The sequence below is a fragment of the Aptenodytes patagonicus genome, chromosome 1 (assembly GCF_965638725.1).
Source record: "Aptenodytes patagonicus chromosome 1, bAptPat1.pri.cur, whole genome shotgun sequence".
In the NCBI taxonomy this organism is placed as follows: Eukaryota; Metazoa; Chordata; class Aves; order Sphenisciformes; family Spheniscidae; genus Aptenodytes; species Aptenodytes patagonicus.
In genome coordinates, this window is record NC_134949.1 from 68,371,956 (window position 1) to 68,393,929 (window position 21,974).

General features: G+C 44.9%; 1 protein-coding gene across 1 annotated transcript in view; it reads left to right on the forward strand.

The window, feature by feature from the left end:
• The window catches only part of TMTC1 (transmembrane O-mannosyltransferase targeting cadherins 1), a 147,395-nt gene that overhangs the window by 119,200 nt on the left and 6,221 nt on the right, over positions 1–21,974 (forward strand). Inside the window, exons 12-18 of the mRNA XM_076340758.1 lie at positions 4,093–4,236; positions 11,599–11,707; positions 16,938–17,040; positions 20,083–20,218; positions 21,018–21,162; positions 21,291–21,428; positions 21,819–21,941. Of these exons, the coding sequence (XP_076196873.1) occupies positions 4,093–4,236; positions 11,599–11,707; positions 16,938–17,040; positions 20,083–20,218; positions 21,018–21,162; positions 21,291–21,428; positions 21,819–21,941 (898 nt within the window). The remainder of the gene's footprint in view (positions 1–4,092; positions 4,237–11,598; positions 11,708–16,937; positions 17,041–20,082; positions 20,219–21,017; positions 21,163–21,290; positions 21,429–21,818; positions 21,942–21,974) is intronic.

A 21,974-nucleotide genomic window follows, 5' to 3' on the forward strand; every position in this document is an offset into this window, starting at 1 on the left:
AGAAAGCTTTGTTTCTTAAGAGAAGTTGCAAAACAAGGTATATATGTTCCAACAACTGATTCCTTGCATCTCAGAGTGTCCCGGCTATTTGTAAAACAAGGTCTGGGTACCGAGTATTATCGTTATTGTGGCATGAAGAGGCTTCAGGTTAACTGGAGACCTCCTTGTCCTGGTAATGTGTTTCTGACCCTTCCAAGAAATAAATACACGTGGGGAAGAGACAATCTTTGCATCAGAGAGCTTACTTTCAAAATAAGCAAGGTAGACATTGGGAATCATTGGGAACAATTCCAAAAGTCTTGAAAAACAGCACAAACCTCCCGATAACATAAAAATGGAAAAAGAATGTACGTGTGCCACCGTTCATTAAAATAATAGATCACAGACAGCAAAAAGCAAACCAGTTTGCAAATGGTGTATCTGCAAGTTTTGCAGAAACATTTTGAGAGTTCTTGAGTAAATGTTCCTTTAATTAGTCACCTGTGGTCAAGTTTTATGATGCTCTGTAAATCCAGCCACAAGACTTTGTTCTACTCTGGTTCATCCCCAGGAAGCTGTTATTAACAGCGGTGGCTGTGCACGAACAGAGGGTAGTTTGAGTAAGGCCATTAGTCCTTCAGTCATCATCCATATTAATAAATAAAAAAGGGCCTGGGCCCCATTCTCTGTCTCTGAGGCCAACTGGCATAAATTGACCTGCAAGCATTCAGTAAGTGCTTGTGTCCTCCGAGAGACAGTGGCTGAGCCCAAGCTGGCTTTTGGGACCAGACCCCTGGTCTGGGCTCAGCCCTGGACCACTCCTGGGAACTATTTGAGGGTGCTATAAAACGGTGAGGGATCATGTTAACAGTATGACGGTGTGGATGGTCATGGGCTCAGGCTCTGGCTCTGGTTACTTTATTAGAGGTGATGCTCTCTGAGGGCTTGGTTATGCTCTGGGCCGAACTCAGTTGAGTGACATTTGCTGTACCACCATAATGAAGTAATATTCCAAATAAAAGCATAAAGAACTGAACCCTAATGGCAAAGCCCAACAACACAGCCTTATCTCACTGTGCTCAGATTTTTCTCTTAATGTTTGTTCAAATATGTAAAACTGCAAATGTTGGAAGTTCTTTGGGCCAGATGCTAAGCAGCTTTAAGCTGACAATTTGTGCTAGCTGAGGTTCTGGTTTTTCACTTGCATTTCTTGGAAGGGGCGACGAGATGTAATGAATAAATGTAAAACAAGAAATAGAGCCCAGGATATATGGGAGACGTGCTTGCATCCCGTGATTTGCTGTTGAGAGGTTTTAGTGCTGAGCTCAGAAGTGTATTTATGGAGCTGCTGGTCAGAACTGTGCAATTTAAAGGTGAAATCAGTTCTCTCTTTTAATCTTGAGTTTTCATTCCTCTCCAAATTGGTGCAAGCAAATCTCCTGGGCCTAAAATGTCATGGGAGGACTAGAGGCCAAGAACAGAATTAATTTCTGAAAGTTTGAGAGCAAAACCATCAGGTTTAGGGCTGTAAAATGTTGATCTGTTTCTGACTTTCCCAAGAATTGTGTGAAATACTTTTGTCCACTCGTCACTCAAGCGACTTCATGTCAGATATTAGAGCTGTTTTTATGTGTGAGTACTGACAAAAGTAGTGTACGGCTTTTATCATAGCCAACTGGAAAAAAAGCCTCAAAAATATAACTCCCAAACGTTTTTTGGTCCAAAACAATGTCAAAATCCCATGGAAGAAATGGGAAACAAGGCTGAGCCCTCAGTCATTTGCCCTAAGGTAGATAGGACGTTCTTTCCTCAAGATCCTGGGCAAGGTATCACACCGAGCTGCATCCCAAGTGCTGAAGAGCAAGCAAGCTTGGTCCTTTCCGTTGCTCCCCTACTGTTGCTGTGGAAAGCATTTCTCCCAGCCTGCTTCAGCTGGGAAGACTTAGCCTTGATAACCAGTGGATTTTAGGGCCAAGGTCAAGACTCAACACTATACGCTCATTACCGTCTTGTCCTTTGCTGATGCTTCTGTAAGCGCAGGCAACCTCTCACATCTCGAAATGCGCAGGCTCACTGGGTAGCTTCAGTGATGGAAAGTGATGTTTCTGTGCCAACTGCGGTCTAGCCTTGGTTCTCCTACTCCTTGCTCCTCTCTGACAAGATCAGTTAGGGAACTCTTCAAAAATCAGTTGAGCAGGGAGTGCAGGTAGCGTGGGTGAATGGACACTGGGCAGTGCAGACACTTGAGACATGTATGCTGCACCTGAGGGCTTGCAGCATGAGAAGTGGTTACCTCTGAGAGATGGGATGCTTATCTGTACGTGAGGGATGTTGACAGAGTCTGCAGTCGTTAGTTACTATGAGTGGTGGTCGCTACATTTATCCTTTGTCAGTATAATAGGCGAAGTTTTAAAAAACGTATGTGGCTGCATCCTTGAACGCTCTCTCCTCGACTATGTGGCTTTGCAATTGTTGTTCGCTAGGCTTGGTGTTGGGTGGAAAAAGGATTTTGGGGCTCTTCTCTTACTTAGTTGTAGGAAGCATCCTGGGTTTGTTACTGGTGCATGTCCACTTCTCCCGCCGTTCCCTCGTGCATTCCCAGCTTCACCCCCGAGTAAGACCCTGCCAGAATCACTTATGTGCGGTGGAGCGAAAATGTGACTGATACGAATGTTGCAGCAGTGTACAAAATGCTAAATTATTCATGGTACTTAAGCACAGAAAATCCTGAGGCTGAACTGACATAATGAAAAACTCCAGGCAAAAAAACCCACCATGGAAAGTCTTAGATTAAAAACAGTTGTAAACTTTAGAGTCAGACTATATTATAGAGTCTTAATCCCTTCTTCTTCCTTTAAATGCCCCTCCTCATGCCGTACCCTGGGCTATCATAGCCAACTACTTTTAATGTCATTGTCCACATCACTTTCCCATGAACAGGGACCTAAGGCAAAGAAATGTCAGATGACTTGTCCTCATCTGAAATAGAAAATCTGTGGTGGCAGCAGAATTTGCGACGCGATCTTCTCAAACTGAAGCCTTGACCATCTTAACCCGCTTCCTCCCTGTCTTGAGTGAAATGATCATCTGGAGGAGTTCAGTGGGCAAGCACCTGTGCACCATTTCATACCAGAGCATCAGACCTTCTCACACAGCTCGTCTCCCAGCTTGCCTGGGACCTCAGTGGGCTACTGTCATAGATTTATTTCTTTATCATAATGAACCTGTTTTCACCCATCTATGACACAAAGGGTCCTGGGTGCTAAATCTTGCCCTGGATCACTTTCATCTCTGGAGTTTTCTGGTGAAAGACCTACAAACCAAAATATTAATGTAGGAGCACAACTTTGTCTGAGAATTTAAGCAGCTGAATGGACCACAACGTGCTGCTTAGTTCATGGAGAATTATAACAGAGATGCACTGGGCCCAATATGTAGTGTTATAACTGAAACGGCTAGATGTAAAGAAAGATCAACAGATGAGTTAAAAGGAGAACGTAACCAAGTGGTAAAAAAATACAACTAGAAGCTTAGGGAATTCATACTGTTAAGCAGTCTGTTTCCAGATTTTTAAATCATTTTGCTTGGTCCTGAAAACATTGTTTAACAGCTGATTTCAAGTTTCCTTTTGCACTTTATTATCACTTTTATTGTGGAAAACTGATTTACAAAAAAAAAAACAAAACAGATCAATTTAAACAGTGTTGTGTTGGTTTCTGTATATGTCAAAACATATTTCCATTGGGAACATATTTTTGACAAAGCAGTTCTTGCTTGTTTGAAAAACATTTTGAATAAGGACATTCAAGCTGCTTTAGTCACTTTGCCTTTTGCTTGGAGGGTAAAATAGGCTTTTGAAGCTGTTCAGTGTTCCCTTTTGTCCTGAAGGCATACAGGAACTGTAGGAGAAGATCTGATGTGCAATCTCTTTGGGAGTTGAAAAGGTTCCTCAGGATCCCGTCAGGACCTGCAGCAAATGAAGGGAAAACAGTGTTTCCTAGCTGACATCCTTCACTTTACCGAGTGCCAAACAACAGTGGTGGCAGCATTAGTGACCTCAGCTTTATTTGTCAATTAATGAGTGTCTGTAACATGGTATTTCATTTTTCCTAGACTGTACCCTCGTCACGCAAGTGCTCTCAACAACTTGGGGACATTGACCAAAGACGTGGTGGAGGCAAAGGACTACTACAGAAGGGCCCTTCAGTTAAACCCTCAGCACAATCGAGCTCTCTTCAATCTCGGCAACCTGCTCAAGTAAGTTGAATGCAGAACTGGCACCAAGAAAATTCACGTTCTCTCTACGCTTCACCAAAGTAGTTTTTTCTGCTAACTGATGAAGGAATGACATTATTTCTTATTGCCGGCCAAGAGTGCCGGCACAAAGGTGAAGCTTAGTTTGGATATCCTTATGCTGTCTGCCACATCACTTCAGGTGCTGTTTACAATTGTGTTTCAGCTGGAGGGAAGTCACTTGTTCCAAATCAGGCATCAAAAAATGAGGTGCCTAAACCCAACTAGTCACCTGAGACTCCGATCTCAATGGAGAGGTGTAAGCCTTTCCAGTGGAGCAAGCCATGTTGTTCAAAGACAGGCATCTGATGCAGATCTAATAAATAACACAAATCCAACAAATCCCTCTCTGCAAGTTCTCACTTCTCCTCATTAGCTGTATGGAAGGTCGATACGTAGTTTAGGCATAAGCACCTAACTCTGAGATGCTCAGAGCAGCAGAAGGTTCATCCCATTGCAGAGGGGGTGGGTCTGGATTTGAGGGGAAAGCTGGCTTACATCCCCATATGGTTACTCTGCTGAGCAAGAAAACAAGTTAATCAGCTCGTAATTTCACTCGTTGTTTAGAGTGTCAGCCTTTAGCAAGGAGAATAGCAGATGATCATAATCATGCAAATTAATTTGACTAACCATATCTAAAGACTGAACTTAAATCTACACGAGAAGCTTTGCCAGTATGATAAGATCTTCTGGGGGTGCAATTAAAAAAAAAATGTATCTCTATTCCTGCATTACTATTTTGCACCAGCAAAACCCCCCTTGTTTTTGTGAGGCTAGCGTGTTATTTGCTGACAGAACTGCATAAACTACAGCAGTAAAAGTACATTTTTGCTGATATAAACTGCACCTATTTTGCTGTTAATAGATCTCTGGTAAATCTTTTAGAGCAGATCGGGCTTTAGTGTTGGGCTGGTTTTACAGTGGCACTGTCTCATCAAAATATACTTGATCTCTCTGGTTCTGAAATGTTACTTTGAGTGTGATTTTATATGGCAGATATTAAGTGTATTGCTGAAGTTCTGCCTGGTCCATTTGGTGGTGGAGAAATTATCAGAATAATATTACAAGTAAACCTGATGGTTTGGGCTTAGAATATGGCAGCTGAGTAATTCTTAAATAGAAAGTAGGTAAGTGCTTTACTGGAATGCTCACAAGAAAGGAAAATGGTAAAGACAGTCTTATTACAAGAGAAATGGAAGGTCTTTGTATTATTCATCAGGTTTGGTTGATTGAAATTAATCTTAGGTGGCAATGCTGTTTAAAAATACATATTGTCCTTTTAATCCATCATGTTTGCCTTAGTTATTATACTCTGTGATTTTTTTTTTTAAATATAGAATAGTAATACAAAAGGACGTAAGCCAGAAGCAGCACCAGGATATCCCATGTCAATAATGTTTAAATCTGGCCTGTTGATGGGCTCTTATGACCCAGCAGATGGGTAGAAACTGGATTTGTTGCACTGGGAAAGCACAGATGAGACATGTGGGAAAATCTCTTAGAACTGCTGTTTGTTTTGTGTGCAATATGTCATGTTTTTCCTAATGTGATAGTTCAGATACTGTGTGTCTTGTTGGACTGTATGTGCTCTGCATCCGTCTGTGGTGCCATATATTGCAGTATGTTAAAGGTGTGTGATGCTTGTGCTAAACAAACTCGTTAAAAGAAAGTGCTCAGGTTCCACCTGCCCTTTTCCCACACCATTTGCTCCCATTTTCTAGACTTTTTTTTAGGCTTCCAAAACAACCTAGTACATCTGGACACACCAATAGTATTCATTATAATGGAAACTGGGTGTCCTCATCTCCCCATTCAGCTTTAAAAAACCTGCTAAAAATAGGTAGAGTTCATGGTGGAGGGATTAGCACATACATAAAGCAGATGCTGTGCAGGCAGATCCTATGTGAATGTCTCCCCTAAAACACTAGCCCAAACCCCTTTGCCAGAACCTTTCCTGGATCATCCATCAACTTAGCAGAGATCATCAACCATGCTGGAGCCTGAGGTGACTTGTGAGATGACCAGACGGGAACGAGGCAGAGATTTCAAGCTGCCCCTTCCTACAGCTTTGTCTTTATTTATGTTTTCTACCTGGCTCTTCAAATTACTCTTTCATATATATGTATGTAGGGCAACCAGTATTCTGAAGACACTAAATGCTGGTATAATCTAGGTAACAAATGGAAACCTGCAGAATATTACAGGCAGATATTACTTTCTGGCTGTGCTATGAGACATTATGAAGAGTGTTTTGATTTTTAAACATATGGCAGAGGGAGGGTAAATGGTCAAGCCATAAAAACATTTTCTGTCCCCTTTGCAGAGGCTTCAGTGCATGGTGCAGATCAGGAAGAGCCAGATCTGCAACACTTAAGGCATGTCCAGTAACAGCACTACTTGTACTGAGACACGTAACGAAACCATCTGGCATGGGGAATTCCCAGTTGAATTCTGCTGAGTTCCTTATACCCACCCCTGCTCGTAGTGTAGAAATCTGATGGCAGATATTAGATTTCACCTCTTCTGGAGTACTGAGAAAGGGGAACTCCAGGATTTTGGAAGGATGGGTTTGCTATTCCCATGTGGGAATCTGCCTCTCATTATTCCCTGTAAATAAGGTCTCTATTTAAGCATCCATTGCTTGTGATTTAAGCTTGAGTAAAAATCTGTTTTGAGGACCACAGGGTGGAATTTTTAAGTTTTCTTCTGTGGAAGTCCTAGATGAAAAAGGATGTTTCCATTTTCTGTTTGCACATAATGAAGATAGCTATCTGCCAGAAGATGAATGTTCTTAGATGAATGCTTTCGTGATCCATGATCAGTGACACAGAGCAGCCTGATGCTGCTTTCTTGTGTTTTGTTTTGAAGTTTCCCATTATATAAATATTTAACTCCTCTATATAGATTCAGTTTTGTTGAGATACAGCTTGAAAAACAGATAAATATCATTCAGAATGGTATTCAGAACCTCACGAATTTATAGCCTGTGGGATATTCTGTAAAGAGACAAGAACCAAAATATTATGAACATTTGAAGTAAATATTTATCTCAGCTTTCTGTTGCAGGAAGAATGGGAGAGAACTTCTTATTTGCAGTACTGTATCTATCCATAACTAAAGCACTCCAATATTCAGTACACTATTTCTTATGAAGAAAAGCCTCATAACTCTTACGTGCTTTGAGAGTGTTATGGCTGCATTTTCAAGGGGAAGGTGAAATGCCTAGAAACAATGTCCACTGAAACCTTGCGTTTATTCAAAGGACTGATTCTCTTCTGAATGTAGAGTAACACACAAGGTGTCCTGTGCGTTTGTTGCCGTGATTTAGTCCAAGTTTAGCAAACCCATCTATTCAGAGGAAGGAGGACTGTCTGCCCTCTCCGATACAGGCTTCTGGATATGTATGTATGTGAATGTGCTGACACAGCCTTGTGTAACTGTCTGAAGATGCTGAAAAACATCGGTTAGATACTACATGTATCGAGATTTAAGATCTTTCAGAGAGTGAAACATTCCTCCCTTCCATTCAAAGAAGCAAACTGAGTGATAATGTTTAGTGATACTGCATCTGGCTTTCTGGATGGTCTCTGGTTAGGATACTCTGCGTTGCATGAGGTGCTGTAGTTATTCGTCAGTATCACATACACATTGTAGCCTGTTTATAAAAAAACCCCAAACTGGCAGTGTCAAATTTACAGTAGATTAAAAAAATAACTTAGGTTGGAATGGACCTCTGGAGATCATTTGGTCAAGCTCGCTGCTCAGAGCAAGTCTAATTGGATCAGGTTGCTCAGGGCTGTGCCCAGCTGAATCTTGAACACCTCCATGGACAGAGATGCCACAATCTCTCCGTGCAACCTGTTCCAGTGTTTGACCACCCTCGTAGTGAAAAATATTTCTCCTTATATCTAATCAGAATTTCCCATGTTCCTACTTGTGTCTGTTGCCTCTTGTCCTGTCACCATGGACCTCTGAGAAGAGTTTGGCTCTGGCTTCTCTGTATCCTCCGACCAGGTAGTTGCAGGCAGCACTGAAGTCACCCCTGAGCCTTCTCTTCTCCAGGCTGCACAGACACAGTGCACTCAGCCTCTCCTCAATGCAATGGGTGCTCTAGCCCCGACCTTCTTTAGTGGCCCTCTGTTGGGCTTCCTCCAGTAAGTCCATGCCTTTCTTGCACTGGGGAGCCCAACTCTGGACAGACATTGCTCCTGATGTGGTCTCACAAGTATCATATAAAGGGGAAGGATCACTTCCCTGGACCCACCCTTGGCCGCCTTTGCCTTGTAGGGTACATTGCTGGCCCATGGTCAACTTGTCGTCCACCGGGACCCCAGTCATCCCCCAACCTGTGCTTGTGCACAGGGTTATCCCACTCCAGGCACAGGATTTGCATTTGCTTTTGTTGAACTTCATGAGGTTCCTGTCAGACCTGGTCCCTCTGAAAAGCAGCCCTGCCTTGCAGTGTATTGCCCACTCCCCCACTTTGGTGTCATCCACATAATATAGATGAATGGCAAAGGAGTGTGTCTAAATTATCTGAATCAGTTTTAAACCAGGGAGTGAAACAGGCTTAGAGGCTTCCTTTCAGACGGGCAGTTAGACACTGCAAGCTCCCCTTGGATTGTGGTGTGAAACCAAGCTGAGATGTTCAGAACAGTTGTGAAGCCCTTGTTGGTTTCTGTGTTTCTGGCTTTAATGCAGTCGAACTAATTTCACAAAATAAAACAAATCTTGAAAGTTAAAAGTCCTCCAGAGCACTAATTCCTAGGTTACTCTTTCTGTGGCAAATGAAATTTGCTCCAGTGCTAACAGCCCAACACACAGCCCCGTGCATTGCCAGACTCCTACGGGGTGGTTCAAGCTGATGCTTCTCCAGCTGCGGGGCACTTGGAAAAATATGGAAGAGATGCTCCCGATGGAAAGAACTGTTCCTTGCTCTCGGCTCGAGCACGCTGATTGTAGAGGGGAGGCTGGGAGCTCAAGTGGAAGAGGGAGTCAGGAGAGGACATTGTAAGGCAAGGTAATTTGGGGAAAAATTGGATTAAGTGATCATAGACTCCTCGTGTCAGTTGAATTTGTTCCTCTCTCTGTCATAGCGAAGGTATACACTATCCAGCTTTTCCTGCTCCAGATCCCCAGTTTATGGTAAATTAGTGTATTGGACTGTTCTTCCAATGCTCTGTGCTCTCCCAGATTGCAGGAGATGTATGTAAGTGACAGCCTTGATCCTGCAAAGTGTTGGCCTTGATCCAACAAAGCACTTCAGCCAGTAATTAATTTTCAACTTGCATACATAAAAGTTAAGTACGCGTTTAAGTGCTTGGCCAGAGCGCTTTGCATCTCGCAGGCCTGAGCCCTCTGAGAAACTACTGGATCTGCTTTTTTAAATGTAATTCAGTCTGTCACATAAAAAGATGCCATAATCTTTCCCTCTCTACCTCCACTTTCAGGAGACAAACATTGTTCTTGGATCAAACAACAACAACAACAAAGGCCATTTTGAAAAAAAGAGTAATTAAGAGGGCTGCCCCGTGTTCAGAGTGCATACTTGTGGTTAATGGGAACTTTTACTGCTGCTGAGTGGATCACTTAATCCTTTTATTTCTGTAGCTGGCATTTCCTACATTTTTTTGCCAAACGTCAATACCTTTATAAAGCAGTCATCTGTTTTTGATTTATGAAAATGTGTCATGAAACTCCAGCCAAGGGATCCAAAAGTTTTATAAATTGACAAGCTAGCTAGTCTTTAATTAGTGTAGGAGAAAAGTGGTTCTTTATTTGTTTTTTGCTTCATTCATGTAATTTATATGGAACACCACTGGAAGAAGAAAAAGACTAGCACAACTGGTTTTACTTAGCTTAATGCACAAGCAAAATATTCTTCCAGTTACACAACTAGAAAGGGGAAAAATCTGCAAAGCCACATATATTATCAGCTGAAATTTGCACCTTATAAACAAGATCGGGTTACTTGACCATGTCACTCATTCAGATGAAATCTAAGGCCAAAGCAGCAAGGTGTTCACATATTTTCTGTGTCCCAGAGCCCTTTGTTTCTTTTTGTAAGCCCTGCTATTCATATTCTTTGTACACCCAACACAAGAAAAATGTTGTTCCAGTCCAGCTAAACATCCTTAGATGTTTGTTCAGGAAACCTTCTCATTTTTCCAAGGAAAGAAATACAGAGCGATACTGGAGAAGTTGTAGCTCAAATAAATAAACATCCTTAGATTTTTGTTCAGGAAACCTTTTCCGTTTTCCATGGCAATACATGCAGAGCAAAGCTGGAAAAAAACCTAGCTCATCAGCTTAGCCATCTCTCAACTATCTCTGTTTATAATCCTTAGGGACTGAAGAACAGACTCCTCTAGCCTAATGATCGACTTGTTAAGGAATTATTTAGAGATCCCAGGCAGATTTAACTTAGCAATATTTCAATTTCAAAGTATTAATTTAACTAAGTCGTAAGTGGATCTATAACAGCACTCGTCTAGGAACATGCAAAGACTCTGCGGGTTTTTGTTAAGGAAATGCAAATGTTTTGGTGTCTCAACCCTGCTGATGTGAGAGCAGGGTCGGTGAGAGCAAACGTCCTGTTCCCAGGTGAGTCAGTGCCTCAGTGACGTGAGTGGGGCCAGACCTCCAGAAGCTGACTGCAAACCTGTTTTTACCCCAACAGCATCCCTTCCCGTAGGGCATGCGACTTCCCAAGGACATCGCTGGGAGGGTCTTGTGCAGTACTTCATGCCTGGCGACACTTTTGCTATCTTGTCCTTCATGTATCTTTAACTCCTGATGGGATGAATGGGGCAGAATTTGATGTATTTGCCATAAAGAAAAATGTTGAGAGGAGATGTACAGTAGGACTGGAGAAGTTTACGAGATCTAGTGGTTATGACTCAACACTCGGAGCGTGTGGCCTGTACTGCTTGCCTGATAGCCAAAATAAAATACTTTTTGCTCTTCAGTGTGTGGGGTTGAGGAATGCACTGTTTTTGGGGTGTTTTGTCTTCACTGGGATCATTGCTTAGTGCTCAGTGTGACAGTCACCACAATAGCAGACCAAATGGCAGATTTATTAAAGCCTATGTCCTTCCAGCTCCTGAGAATAACATATGGAAACAGCGATGAGCTGAGGAGATGCTCGGCATCCACAGTGGGTACGCACACTGTGGAGAGGAGGCGCGAGTCAATCATTTAGTCTTTGTTGAAAAGGTCAAGCCGGGGACTTTCACATCTCTTTAAAGTAGTTAATCAATGGGATGACCTAAACATGTGCTTACAGGATCGTTTCTTTCTTTTTTCCCCTCCTTCCCTGTCCTGCAGGTCCCAAGGGAAGAAGGAGGAAGCTGTAATCTTACTGCGGGATTCCATTAAGTACGGCCCAGAGTTCGCAGATGCTTACTCAAGCCTGGCCTCGCTGCTAGCTGAACAGGTAATGGGCATCGCTCGAGCTCTTGTGCCTTCTGGGTGTGTGTATGCGCTGCTGCCGCAGCCGCAGCACCTCCTGCGTATCCCAGTGGAGCACCCTCGCCTTGCACACATGCGGTGGCAGGCGTGGGTCCGCGGCTGTCTGCAGAGAGCTCTCGGGCTGCTTTAGGGATGACTTTTTCAGGATAGGAGGCAACTCATTTGCAGTGAGTAATTACACCCACATGATGTGGCTCTGAATTAAATCACTTTTGAAGTTGTGAGTAAGTACTCTCTCTGCAGCTCCCTGCATCTATGGCGAAGTCTTAATCCATCGCACCTTGAATGTTGTGACAGCAGAATAGGTGAGCGCTTCCCCCTCAGACACACACGCCTACGTAGATAACCTTGAGATTTCATAATAAATCACTCCAAAGCTAGGAAATGTCAGAAACCAGGTGGCCTCTGCAGCCCGAATTCTGCCCCTTGCATGCACACATCAGAATACGGCCCTTAATTACCGTGGTAGATGATCACGTACAGGGGGTGGGAAGGCTCACTAGCTTTATGTCGCTCTTAATGAGCAGCTGTTCGATATTTTATTTAACCTCATTGTTCAATATGTGCCCCCAGGCCTTATTTACTGCGCATGGCCCAGGCTGCGCTCTGGAGGCAGGATTACTCATTTCCTCTCGGGCTTGTTCTCCATGCTCATTACTTGGGGCTCTCCCTACTCTCTGCAGTTAGATAATTTATTTCTACGAGATCCCTGTGAGGTGAAACATTTCCCTTTTCCTCCATGGGGACAATTGAGGCACAAAATGCTTGAGTTCAGAAGAAGCCACGAAGCGTGGGTGCCCACGTCGAGACCACCAAGCCCTGCTTTTTCTCCACGCCTGCAGCAGCAGATGAGGGATGCTGTGCTTCGGGCGTTGCTCTCATGGACTGCAGCCACAACCAGTGGCCCCAGTCTGGGGCTACAGGAGTGGGTGACAAGGTCCTCATAACCGCACAGCTCCAGAACACCTCCACAAACCTTTCGAAAACTGATTTTTTTTCTTCCCTAAGTTTCAGGTCTAACTGTTCCGTAGCACAGGGTGCTAAAGCTTTCTTAAAAGGTTGCCAAATGCAAATACAGACAAAGCAAGAGAGTATCATCTTTCACTGTTTTCCATGAATCTGGTTACTGAAATCTTCTCTCTGTAAGGGAAGTGGATAAATTTCAGCAAAACTATATGCAGAGGTCTTGTTCTGGTTTAGGCTTCTTTAATGTTGTAGGCACTCTGCAAAACTCACCTATGATATATGTGGATTACTGAAAGATGTGCTATTTTATTTTCCCTTTTAAGTGACTTTTGAATATTTGAATATTATCAATATCAGCTGCAGACCTAGAAATACAGTGTATGAATTGAAAGAAGAGCCTCGTTGAATGGGAACTGTTTTGAATAAGCCCATCAATGAAGAGTCTCCTGCAAGTGTAGGAAATGAGTCCTCTGCAGTAATAACTGGTTTTAATATTAATTGAAATTATTAATTAGAACCATCGATTGTAAGGTCAACAGAGCAATAAAACCATTATAGAGTCCTGAGGCCTTCTGCCCAAAGCAAATGCCATTAGTCAGTCCAGCAATAATTCATCTACTCTTACATATAGCTTGTTCATCCTCTTGTGATTTGAGTAAGTGGTAGGGAAAAAAGATAGTTAGTACAATTTCCTCAGAAAATAGCGATTTTCTGCAGGCTTTTAACACCTTCTCATGTTCAGCCACAGCAGATGACTACCTGATTGTGCAGCTCCTGCCTCGCACACCCATCCTAGTAGGGGCTGTCCTACAGATACGTGCTGCTGCCCGTGGCTGTGGGCTGCAGAATCACGCCCTAACGCTGTGCGCTTCCTGGAGCGGTACGGGCAGAAGTTTTGGCAACTTCAGCCCAAAGGATGATGACGGGATCCCATTTTTCAGTTTTGGGTTTTCCTCTTTATCCACGCAATAGTGTCCAAAATGGCTAAAAGTTACAAACCTGTTTTTCTGTCTACTTGTGGCCCAGAGTCTGTCTCACAGCTGTAGGGGTATCTGTGATGCCAGGCAGTATGCAGTAGGCTGCATGGACAGCATCGCTGTGGAGCTTTGGGGAAGGGAGCACAAACTGGTTCCCTCTCGCTGGGATGTGATCGGAAGGGGCTGAAGTGCCATAAGTGGCACATTAAAATAACTCGCATGAGGTGACCGTGCCCATGACAAACTATTGCTCCTCCAGCTTTGCACTAAGGCTAAGAAGGGGGGAAACGGGTGGACGCGGCTCAGTGAAATAGTGCCAGGATTGCCTTGGTCGGTCCCGCACACCGTGTTCCCCCCTTGTCTTAAAGACGATGAATCCGAAATGGGCCTTATGGGTTCTTTCCTCTCACAACTGTAAAAAATGCTACCGAGAGGAATGTCTCATGCGCCAGGGAATTAGCCTGTAACTCAATGTAATTGCCCTTTTCTCTCCTTGATAGTTGACTCTGAAGCCAGAGCTGACGTGGAAAAAAAACCCCGCCACATTGTATAAAACAGTTTGGTTTGCTTGTGCTTTTTATAACTGCTTGCCCTTCTTACTGCTCTTTCTGCTTGATATCATAACCCAGTCGCAATGTATTGTTGTTTTCCATGATCACTGCAGTGGTGCTAATATGAGAAATCAAACATTTTTGTTTGCCGTTTCCACACCACTCCTGTAGAACTGCTTCCCCAGGATTTACTCTGATGCACTTGAACAGCATCTTCTTCCCAGCTCTTGCAGGTTCATCAGCCATCTCGTGCTACTTGATGCCTGTTTTCAGGCCCTAGTTTCTGGCTTCAAGTGACTTTTTGTGTGTGTGTGTGTGATAGTATCAGCCTACACTAAGAAAAAGAAACTTTTTAACCCATTTCGCTGCAGAGGAGAGCCTACTCAGGCATAACCAGACTGAAAAACTGAGCCATGAAAAAAACAGACTTAAAACCCCTGGAGTTCAACTGAGAGATCCTCACATGCATAATTTTTTTTAATATCATAAAAATCTCATACATTTTTTAAGCCAATCTTCTGAATTTTGTGAGCTTGATGAATGTTTCATTAAGGTCTGGGAGTGGCATTATTAAGTGTTAATGAGAATCAAGCCTTGATGAACTTAAAGCATTTCTCCCAAGAAGAGGAGAGGCTGTGAGGGAGAAAGCTCTGGCACAAAAAGCTGGGCCCGCCCTTCCCAATTTCTGACTGCGCTTAATGCAAACACTTTGTTAGAGAAACCATCCCAGACTCTGCGCTGAGCCTGAGGCATGCAGGGTCAGGATGTTAGGTGCCAAAAAAACAACTCAACCATGATAAAAATGCTAAAAGTGCTCTGTATCAGTGAGTGGGAATGTTTTGACGTGGGACACTGCTAATCCAGTTTAACACTGCCCTTCCTTGCTTTAAAGATCGGGTTCATGATCAATAAATAAAATTAAGAAAACTGACATACGTGCACACAAAGCCACATTCCTTGGCTGAAAATTAAAATCAGAGGAAAAGAAACTAATAGAGAAATCTTTGAGAATATGCTTGTTAATGTCTCGGTGACACAGATGCTTTCTCAAAAAATTGCTCTTCATTTTAGTAAATTCTGACGATCGCTACACTTCTCCTGACCCTGCAGGATAATGATGTCAAATTCACATAAATATATCCAAAAATGTCCAAACTTAAGCACTTTTTAAAAATGTGTTTCTGTGTTTTATCGTACGCTATCTTTTCTGCTGGCTGACCTTTATCATGTAAATGTGAAAGCACTTAACCATGGCAAACCATGTGCTTTCATCAAGTCATACTCTTTCAATGCAATTAATTCCAGCTCTCCAGTTATGAAATAGGAGGTGAGAAAGGAGTCCACACATTTAAGCAGCTACAGAGCAAAAGCTGCCGTCAGGTACACCCTTTAAATCCAGAGAAAGCCCCGTAGGCTCCGGGATTTGCAGGACTTAAGGAGAGTAGAGCCCATAGCTGGGAATGGAGCGACCTCTTATTTCAGCGTGGATTGAGCTCCCGAGCAGGAGGTCTGCCTTGGTGGCTCCAGGCTTTCCTTGGCGGAGGGCCGGATGGCTGATTTCGCTTGGGAGCATCATCAGGAGGCTGTGGAGTTTGTCGCCGTAGGGCTGTGCTGCTCCACGGAAGGGGAAGAATTGAAAAAAGCGTCTTTGGTGTTGGAGGCTTGCCTGACACACCTCTGCACCATGCTTGTCTCTGCTGTTCATGGCTTCCTTCCATAAATACGCCCAACAGCAAAGCTCTGAGGCTGGGGGGGAGGAAGACCATGACAACCCATGCTAGTGAGCATGCAGGCAGTGGGCACGCACTGGCTGGCTGGAGGGAAATGGCAACCTTATTAAGTTGCTATTTGATCCAAACGAGACACCTTCTTTTCATTTCAGGACTGAGCTGCCCGTAGCTCAGGCTAGACAGAGCCCAGCCAGTGGGACACTTTCCGTAGGCAGGGTGTAACCAAAAAAAAGATCTGTATTTTCCAGAAATGCTCAGCACCAACAAACCTCCTGGAAATCCAGGCAAACTGTAAAGGCTCAGTGCATCTGGGAATCAGCGCGGTGGCACATCCCATCAATCCCAGTGAGCTACATCTCACGCATTGATGACGCCTGGTTTTAATGGGAATCTGTCAGATTTTCCCCACTCTTTCATTGCCCCCATCCTCCTCCAGCTTCCCTCATCCCCCTGCACGAGCTCCCCGTCCCCCAGCTGTCACACATGCCAAGCTTTCATTCTTTGTATTTTCCCCACTGCTTAGGGAACGAACAGCAGAGTTCCAGAGGGGATAAGTTAGCCAGCGAGATGCTCATTAAACAAATAAGTTAAAATATATCAGCTCCCAGATTATATATATTTCTCAACAGAACCAACACGACCCCTGTCGCTGTGTGTTTCCCAGCTGGGTGCATGCCCAGCTGGGGGTTGCTGATGTTGCACAGGAGCCATCTTTTCCAGCTGTTATTTTTGTTTCACAGGTAGCTCCAATTGCAAATGTATGGGGGAAAGCTGTCTGAATTGCTCTGGGGTACCAGACGGCAGCTATATTGCATCCATGCCATGGGGTAAAATCTTGTCCTCCTAGAAGGCGGGGTGGGCTGGTGCCCCAAGCTCCCCGTGCAGCGAGGGAATTGTCACAAAATGCAGGTATGTGGCAAATGGTGCTGACACCCTTTCTGCCAAGAAAAGAAATCTCCTTCTTTTTTAAGGAACGGCTTAAGGAAGCGGAGGAGGTCTATAAGGCTGGCATAGAGAATTGTCCAGAGAGCTCCGATCTGCATAACAACTACGGTGTTTTCTTGGTTGATACCGGTAAGTGAGAAGGAGCAAGGGATTTTCCCTCTCTGCCTTATTTGCTTTGATTTGTTTTATTCAGCAGTACACACCTAAAAGGGTGTCAAAAGCTTCCAAAGCAATAGATGTGCCTCCATTGTAGCTTGGAAATAAATATCTCCACGCTGCTGAGATGGCACAGCGTAGTGAAATTTGTGATCAATGAAGGCACTGTGTGGCAGTGGCATTCAGCCCGGCTGTTTCCTTCAGTGTTTGTCACCATCTTCACACAGGCAGTTGTCCTCTTCAATTTGAGCTGGGCAGCACCCTGACAATACTGCCATTTCTCCAGGAAAGCATGGCCATATCAAACCAAATCCCAGGCACACAAGTGGATCATTGTGGTCTTTGAAGCACTTGCAGCTCTACTTGGTGACAAAGCAGCTCTTTGACTGTAAAGGTTGAGTGCCACCGCTATAAAAACAAACGTGGCTTTTAAACCACAGTCATCTGTGAAAACAAAACCTAAGATACTGTGGGGTGAATTGAGCTCCATAATGACATCCAAAGCCTTTCTTTTCTGGGCTCCTGGTTCCCATCCAACTTCCCTGGACTCAGACACTTCCTGGCATCCACATAACAACAAAAAAAACCTGCCGCTGTAATTGCTGCCTTTTATTGACAGCTTTATAAGTAAAGCCAAGTTTGACAAATGACTAGTGGAAACCAAACTACTGTCTCACTCCGGTCCCTCCAGAACAGAGCTGAGACTCAGTGGAATACATATGGAATATTGTAGGCTTAAAGTGTGTGGTTGCTACCCATTCTGCCCCTTTCTCACTGTGCCCGGCTGCGGTGGTGCTTGGGAAGAAAGGACGATAGTGTCCGTCAGTCTGCAGCTGGCTGTCCTACCTCTGAGCTGACGCTCAGCCATCGCTCTTCTGTAGTACCAGTGTGAAATAAATACGAAGCCAAAATGAGTATTCGTAATCAAAAAAGGCATCATGGCATTAGTGACAGAGGTTGAGGTTCTGAATTTGTGCCCTGGCAAAATTCAAGCTTGCAAATAATAAAAATTCCTGAGTAATTTCACTCTGACGTTGTACTCATCTTTGCTTGCCAACCCAGATAAACTGCCCTATTCCTGCCAAAAATTGTGGTTCAAACACAGTGCAGTGCACTTTCTATTTTTTGCACTTGTGTATTCTGCCAAAGTCAAAACTAACTTTTCCTGGTTTACTCCTATACTTCCCCACACACAAACAACAGGAAAAAAAACCCACTGACTTTCGATACGTCAGGCATGATGTGTAAATAACCCTCCTGGAGACATGATGAGGCGTGAAGGAAGTGGCTGGTAGTGAGCCTGTCTCAGGCTGCGCCCTTTCCCGGCGGGCACCGGGAAATGCTGTGAAGCACCACGCCAATTAACTTGCAGGATTTTCAGCAACAAGCCTCCAGCAAGTGTCAGCTCTGGGGAGCCATAATTCTAGACAGCTCTGCAGTGGTCATAGAGACTCAATGTGTCTCCCTTAACGATGCACATTACCCCTGTGTGTTGAGCAGGGAAAGCACTGGCTGACTTACGGACTGAGGTGCGTGCCCAGCTGCTTCCCAGGATGTTTTGTAGGTATGATTTTCAAAAGCATCTGCCTGCTCAGTGGTGGGAGAAGATCGAGGCTGCTGCTAGATGTTTTGAAAAAGTCCTACCCTGCAAGATATGTCATTGGCCTTGGATGAATCTTAAGTGCTTCTTAATCTTCCTACAGGTGTCCCTCCTCTCTCCTGTAAAGGAGATGCCGAGAAGTGTCAGTGTTACTTTTAAGTTGCATAGATAGTTTCGGGTAAACCAAACTAGATCTGAAAAGCTATGAAAATAAAATTCCCACAGCAGCATATGTTCAGTGCCTCAACACGCGCAGGCTGTTTTCAAGTTCTGCTTTCCAACTAGAAATGGAATTAAATACATTGTGAAGCGATTGGCTTAAAAAAATGCCAATACTCAAAAGCTTTGTTGGTGGACAAAGCTCCGTGAGTATCGGTTTTCATCAGGAGATTATCTGTTCTGGAGTGTGCAAAGCAATTAAACAAGCACTGGGGTTAAAAATACGGTATTCGCATTGCTGAAATGCTGGAACTTTATACTGTGCCCCATTAATTTATTTAGTAGGTAGTCAGCAGGCCCTGCCTGAGGAAAGCACTGCAAGATCCTTCTTGAGGAAAGCCGTTATTTAGCTAAATAAAAATATACTATTAGAAATAGAACTTTAGGCTTTTGGGCTGGTGGTCTGACACCTTTCTTTTTGCATGGTGGTGTATTTTGTTGTGGTGCTCGGTGATGTCATGGACTGCGGGACCTTGCACCGGTACACATTTTCACACAGTGAAGCAGTGCCACCCAATGGCTCCTCCGCAACAGAGAGACGGTGCCTACGTGCTCCAGAATAGGCACCTGGACACCTCTGGTCTGGGATTTATTGCCCTGAGGTGGGAATTAGCTGGTCACTGGCAGCTACTCCCAGTCCTCTTGAGCAATACACAGAGACCGAGCAGGGCCAACGCAACAGAGGTGGAGGGAGTAGTCTCTGGAAAGAGCTGAAACTATTTGCAGCTCTGGTGGGGTTGTGGGGAATACTGCGTGGCTTGTTCTCTGTGTCTCCGTTGCCCATCTCTCCAGTGGGCCAGGGTGGAAGGATGCTCTCCCAGGAGGGTGGGACATGCGCCCCAGCTGCCTCTCTGGAGTGGGCTCTGTCCTTAGCATGGGGGGTGCGTCCCCCCGCAGCATGATCAGAGGGTGCTTTCAATCAGGAGTCTTCTTCTGGTGACTGTACCCTCGACTTGCAAAAGCCCACTCCTAGAAAATCTATTTCTCAGGCTCGTCTCTGAATATTGGAGCCTAAATCTTAGTTTGGACAGCAATTTTCATAACACTTAATCTTGAAAGGCTCAGCCAGGATTTCTTTCTCAAAATGGTTCCCACGCATAGACCAATAGATGAAAGAAACCCCAGAGCATTACTGCATGCTGAATTTGCAAAAGGATTTTCTGAGGCACCAGTTTAATGGTTGTTCTCTTCTCCAGGGGCTCCCAAGCGAGCCGTGTCCCACTACAGGCAGGCCATCCGCCTGAGCCCCGCTCACCACGTGGCCATGGTGAACCTGGGCAGGCTTCACCGCTCCCTGGGGCAGAACAAAGAGGCCGAAGCGTGGTACAAGCGGTAAGAATTTGGGACAGGAGACAGAGGTTTCCCTCCTCCCCCTGTATGGCTTGTCTCTGCGAAAGAGCCTTTGATATGTGAATCTGTCAGTCCATATTTGGGTTTTCCTCCCTTCCTTCTCCATCTGTTTGAAACCAGATTTACCTTTGCTTATTTGGCTATTTTTGGGGAGTGCTTGGAGAGGCAGCACGGACTCAGGCAGTGTTGACTTCCCTGGGCCGTTCCCAAGCCCCCAGGATGGACACACTGTTGCTTTTGGCTGGGGGATGCTCTAACGATAAAATCGGAGGTTTCTCGGTGGCATGAGCAGGTTGTTAGCACAACTCCCACCCTGCTCGAAGCTGGTCTGTGAGTGCCTCACCAGTAACAGCCATAACTGCCGCACAGCCCAGCACCAAAACCTTGGCACCATCAGGAACTCCAGCCCTTCCCAGCAACGTGCCAGTAGGCAGGCTCTGACTCCCAGTATGCAGCAGGGTGGACTGGGGGTCAGGGTTTGCCTCCTTTTTGGCATCCAGATTTGTGCTCACACTCCCCAGGTTCTGCCACCATCAGCCATCCCCGCCCCTGCTGCATGTTTACATGCACTTTGGAGGTGGCCCTCTCCCCTTCTCAGGTGGCCAGAGGGATTGCTGCTGTGGGCACACTCATCCCTCCTGGGACCTTAAATTTGTGCTCCCTGGGGTGGGTTGAGCATGCCATGCAGAGCTTTGCTGCTCGATCCCAGCGCAAGCCACACCTTGTTTTTCTGCTTTGATCCTCACACCACCTGGAAACATCTCTTGTTCCCAAATTCCAGGGCACTGAAGGTATCCCGGAAGGCTGAAATCCTGTCCCCGCTGGGGGCTCTGTATTACAACACGGGGCGGTATGAAGAAGCGTTGCAGGTTTACAGAGAAGCGGCATCACTGCAGCCTTTGAACAAAGAGATCCGACTGGCGCTGGTGAGTGTGGGGCGAGCTCGGCCAGGGCAGAGCCACGAAAGTGGAGCACCAGCTGCTGGGTGCAGCATCATGTATTAAGGAGGGTTGAGCTTTTTAAGATCATGACCTTTTATAATGTGGCTCTGTAGGCTCAGGTTTTAGCAATGATGGGGCAGACGAAGGAAGCCGAAAAGATGACGAACCATATACTCAATGAGGATGTGGAGTGTCTGGAGTGCTACCGCCTTCTGTCAGCCATCTACAGCAAGCAGGAGCACTATGCCAAGGTACCATAGCCACGGGGTACCCTTGTCCCAAGGGCTCACACACAGAGCTCGGGCTGAATTTTACATTCCGTCTCTCCAGAGACGTGTCACATGCCTTAGCGCACATCCAGTAGATTGGTATTTTTTCGCTAAAACCTGTTTATCTAGGTACTGGGACTGAAGCTAAGCAGTGTGCTTTTCTTACCACTTACTGCTCCTGCTGCTGTCAGCCCCACTGCCCATCAGCCACAGGCATCTGAAAAACTCATTTCCGCATGTGTTAACAGTGTGGGGCAAACAAGGGAAGGAGGAAGATGACTCTTATGTTGGGAGGCCCTAGTGGGTGAGGAGAGCATGAGAGGTGGAAAGGCACAGAATACTGTAACACAGTGTCCTCTTGCTTTTTCACAGGCACTTGAAGCTATAGAAAAAGCTCTTCAGCTAAAACCAAAGGATCCAAAAGTCATATCAGAGCTCTTTTTCACTAAAGGAAACCAGCTAAGAGAACAGAATCTCCTTGACAAGGCTTTTGAGGTATGACTACTCTAAGCCTTATGGATAGTTTTG